Source organism: Rhincodon typus, unplaced genomic scaffold, assembly GCF_021869965.1.
Source record: "Rhincodon typus isolate 14 unplaced genomic scaffold, sRhiTyp1.1 hic_rhity00007139, whole genome shotgun sequence".
NCBI classification, from domain to species: Eukaryota; Metazoa; Chordata; class Chondrichthyes; order Orectolobiformes; family Rhincodontidae; genus Rhincodon; species Rhincodon typus.
In genome coordinates this window covers 3,484-5,413 of record NW_025972777.1, presented here as the reverse complement: position 1 = coordinate 5,413, position 1,930 = coordinate 3,484, and the positions used below count along the sequence as shown (strand labels likewise).

Genomic DNA, 1,930 nt, shown 5'->3' with positions numbered 1-1,930 from the left:
GGAGAGATAGAGAAATAAAGAAAGAGAGTCAGAGACATACAGAGACGCATAGGGAGAGACAGGGAGCGACCTAAAGGGGGGGAGGGAGAGAGAGAGATAGATAGAGACAAAGCGACAGACGGAGAGACAGACGGATAAAGAGACAGACAGACAGACAGATACAGAGACATAGGAAGAGAGAGATAGAAAGAGACAGCGAAAGAGAGACACATTCAGTGTGAGAGAGAGAGAAACAGACAGACAGATACACAGAGAGATAGAGAGAGAGAGAGACAGACAGACACAGAGACATAGAGAGAGAGAGAGGCAGTGAAAGGGACACATTTGGTGAGAGACACGGTTTGGACGGGGACGGGGACGGGGACGGGGGGTGAAGACGAGACAGGCCGCCTATCGCCTCCGGTCCCCGCAGCACCCCAGGGAGCAGGGCAGCCGGAGCACCCCGCGGTAGGCATCGCGGAACTGCCGGTTCATGATGGCGTAGAGCACCGGGTTGGCGCAGCTGTTCAGCCAGGTGATGTTGCCGGCCAGGGTGCGGACTACATGGGGCAGCGCCCTGTGGAAGAGGTTGGCCAGGCAGAACGGCAGGTAACACGCCAGGTAGACCAGGAACACGGCAAAACACATAGTGGTCACCCTGCTCGCCTCCGACTCCCTGGGCCCCCTCCTCGTCGTCCTCCTCCTACTCCATTTGCTCATGGTCCGGCCCTTGACCCTCCTTCCAGACCCGGTGGCAACACTCCCCGAATCCCCCTCCTCCTCCTCCCGCTCCAACTCCGCATCCTCCGAGACCCTGGACCTGCTCCCCGTCTCCCGCTGGGAGCTGGAGGCCTCCGCGGGCCCGGGGACCCCGTAGCTGCGCGCCGCCCTCCCGGTCGACTTGACCTTGCGGTAGATGAGCAGGTAGAAGACGCCGATGGACGCCAGGCCGAGCCCGAAGGTGAGGATGTGCAGGACGGTGGTGGCGAGCCGGACCCGCCCCGGGTGGATGCTGCAGGAGCAGACGGAAGGCAGGAAGTCGAAGACGCCCCAGAAGGGCACCAGAAGGGCCAGCGACACCAGCCAGGGGGCCCCCAGGAACAGGGGAATGGCCCACCAGCGACCGGAGACCCTCTGGAAACACCGGGGGCTGGAGACCAGGGCGTAGCGGGCGGCGGCGATCAGCGTCAGGTTGAGGATGGAGACCAGGTTGGAGGTGAACACCAGGAGCCCGAACACCCTGCAGCCGGTCCGGCCCTGGGACCACCTGGCCCTCAGGTAGGTCTCCACGTTGAGGGGCTGCAGGAAGCCACAGTACAGCAGGTCGGACACGGTCAGGTTCAGGATCAGCAGGTTGAAGCGCGTCCGGAGCCGGGGCTCCGAAGCGAAAGCCAGGATGGTCAGCAAGTTGCCCACGCCGCCCACCGCCGTCACCAGGACCCCCAGGGACGCCCCGAAGTAGCGGTATTCGCTCAGGGACGGGTGGCAGCTCCAGTTGGTGGTGTTGCAGGTCTCCCCGACGCAGCTCAGTCCCGGGGACATTCTTCCTTCTCTCTCTCTCCTTCTCCCCGCTCCGAAAAACGAACTGAGAAAGAGGAAGGAAAGGGAGGTCAGACCTTGCGACACACACAGGGCAGGAAGGTTCCCCCCCACCCACACACACACACACACACACACACAGGGCAGGAAGGGTCCCACACACACACACACACACACAGGGCAGGAAGGGTCCCACACACACACACACACACACACACACACACACACACACAGGGCAGGAAGGGTCCCACACACACACAGGGCAGGAAGGGTCCCACACACACACACACACACAGGGCAGGAAGGGTCCCACACACACACACAGGGCAGGAAGGGTCCCACACACACACACACACACACACAGGGCAGGAAGGTTCCCCCCCACCCACACACACACACACACACACACACA

At 62.1% G+C, this 1,930-nt stretch overlaps 1 protein-coding gene across 1 annotated transcript; it reads right to left on the bottom strand.

The window, feature by feature from the left end:
• Positions 1-223: 223 nt before the first annotated feature.
• gpr84 (G protein-coupled receptor 84) lies at positions 224-1,534 on the bottom strand. Its single transcript, XM_020524690.2, has one exon. The coding sequence runs from the start codon at positions 1,519-1,521 to the stop codon at positions 391-393; it is 1,131 nt and encodes a 376-aa protein (XP_020380279.2). The 5' UTR covers positions 1,522-1,534; the 3' UTR covers positions 224-390.
• Between the last annotated feature and the right edge of the window lie 396 nt (positions 1,535-1,930).

Coding starts and splice junctions, on each gene's coding strand:
- gpr84 (XM_020524690.2), bottom strand. CDS start 1,521: ATGTCCCCGGGACTGAGCTGCGTCGGGGAGACCTGCAACACCACCAAC.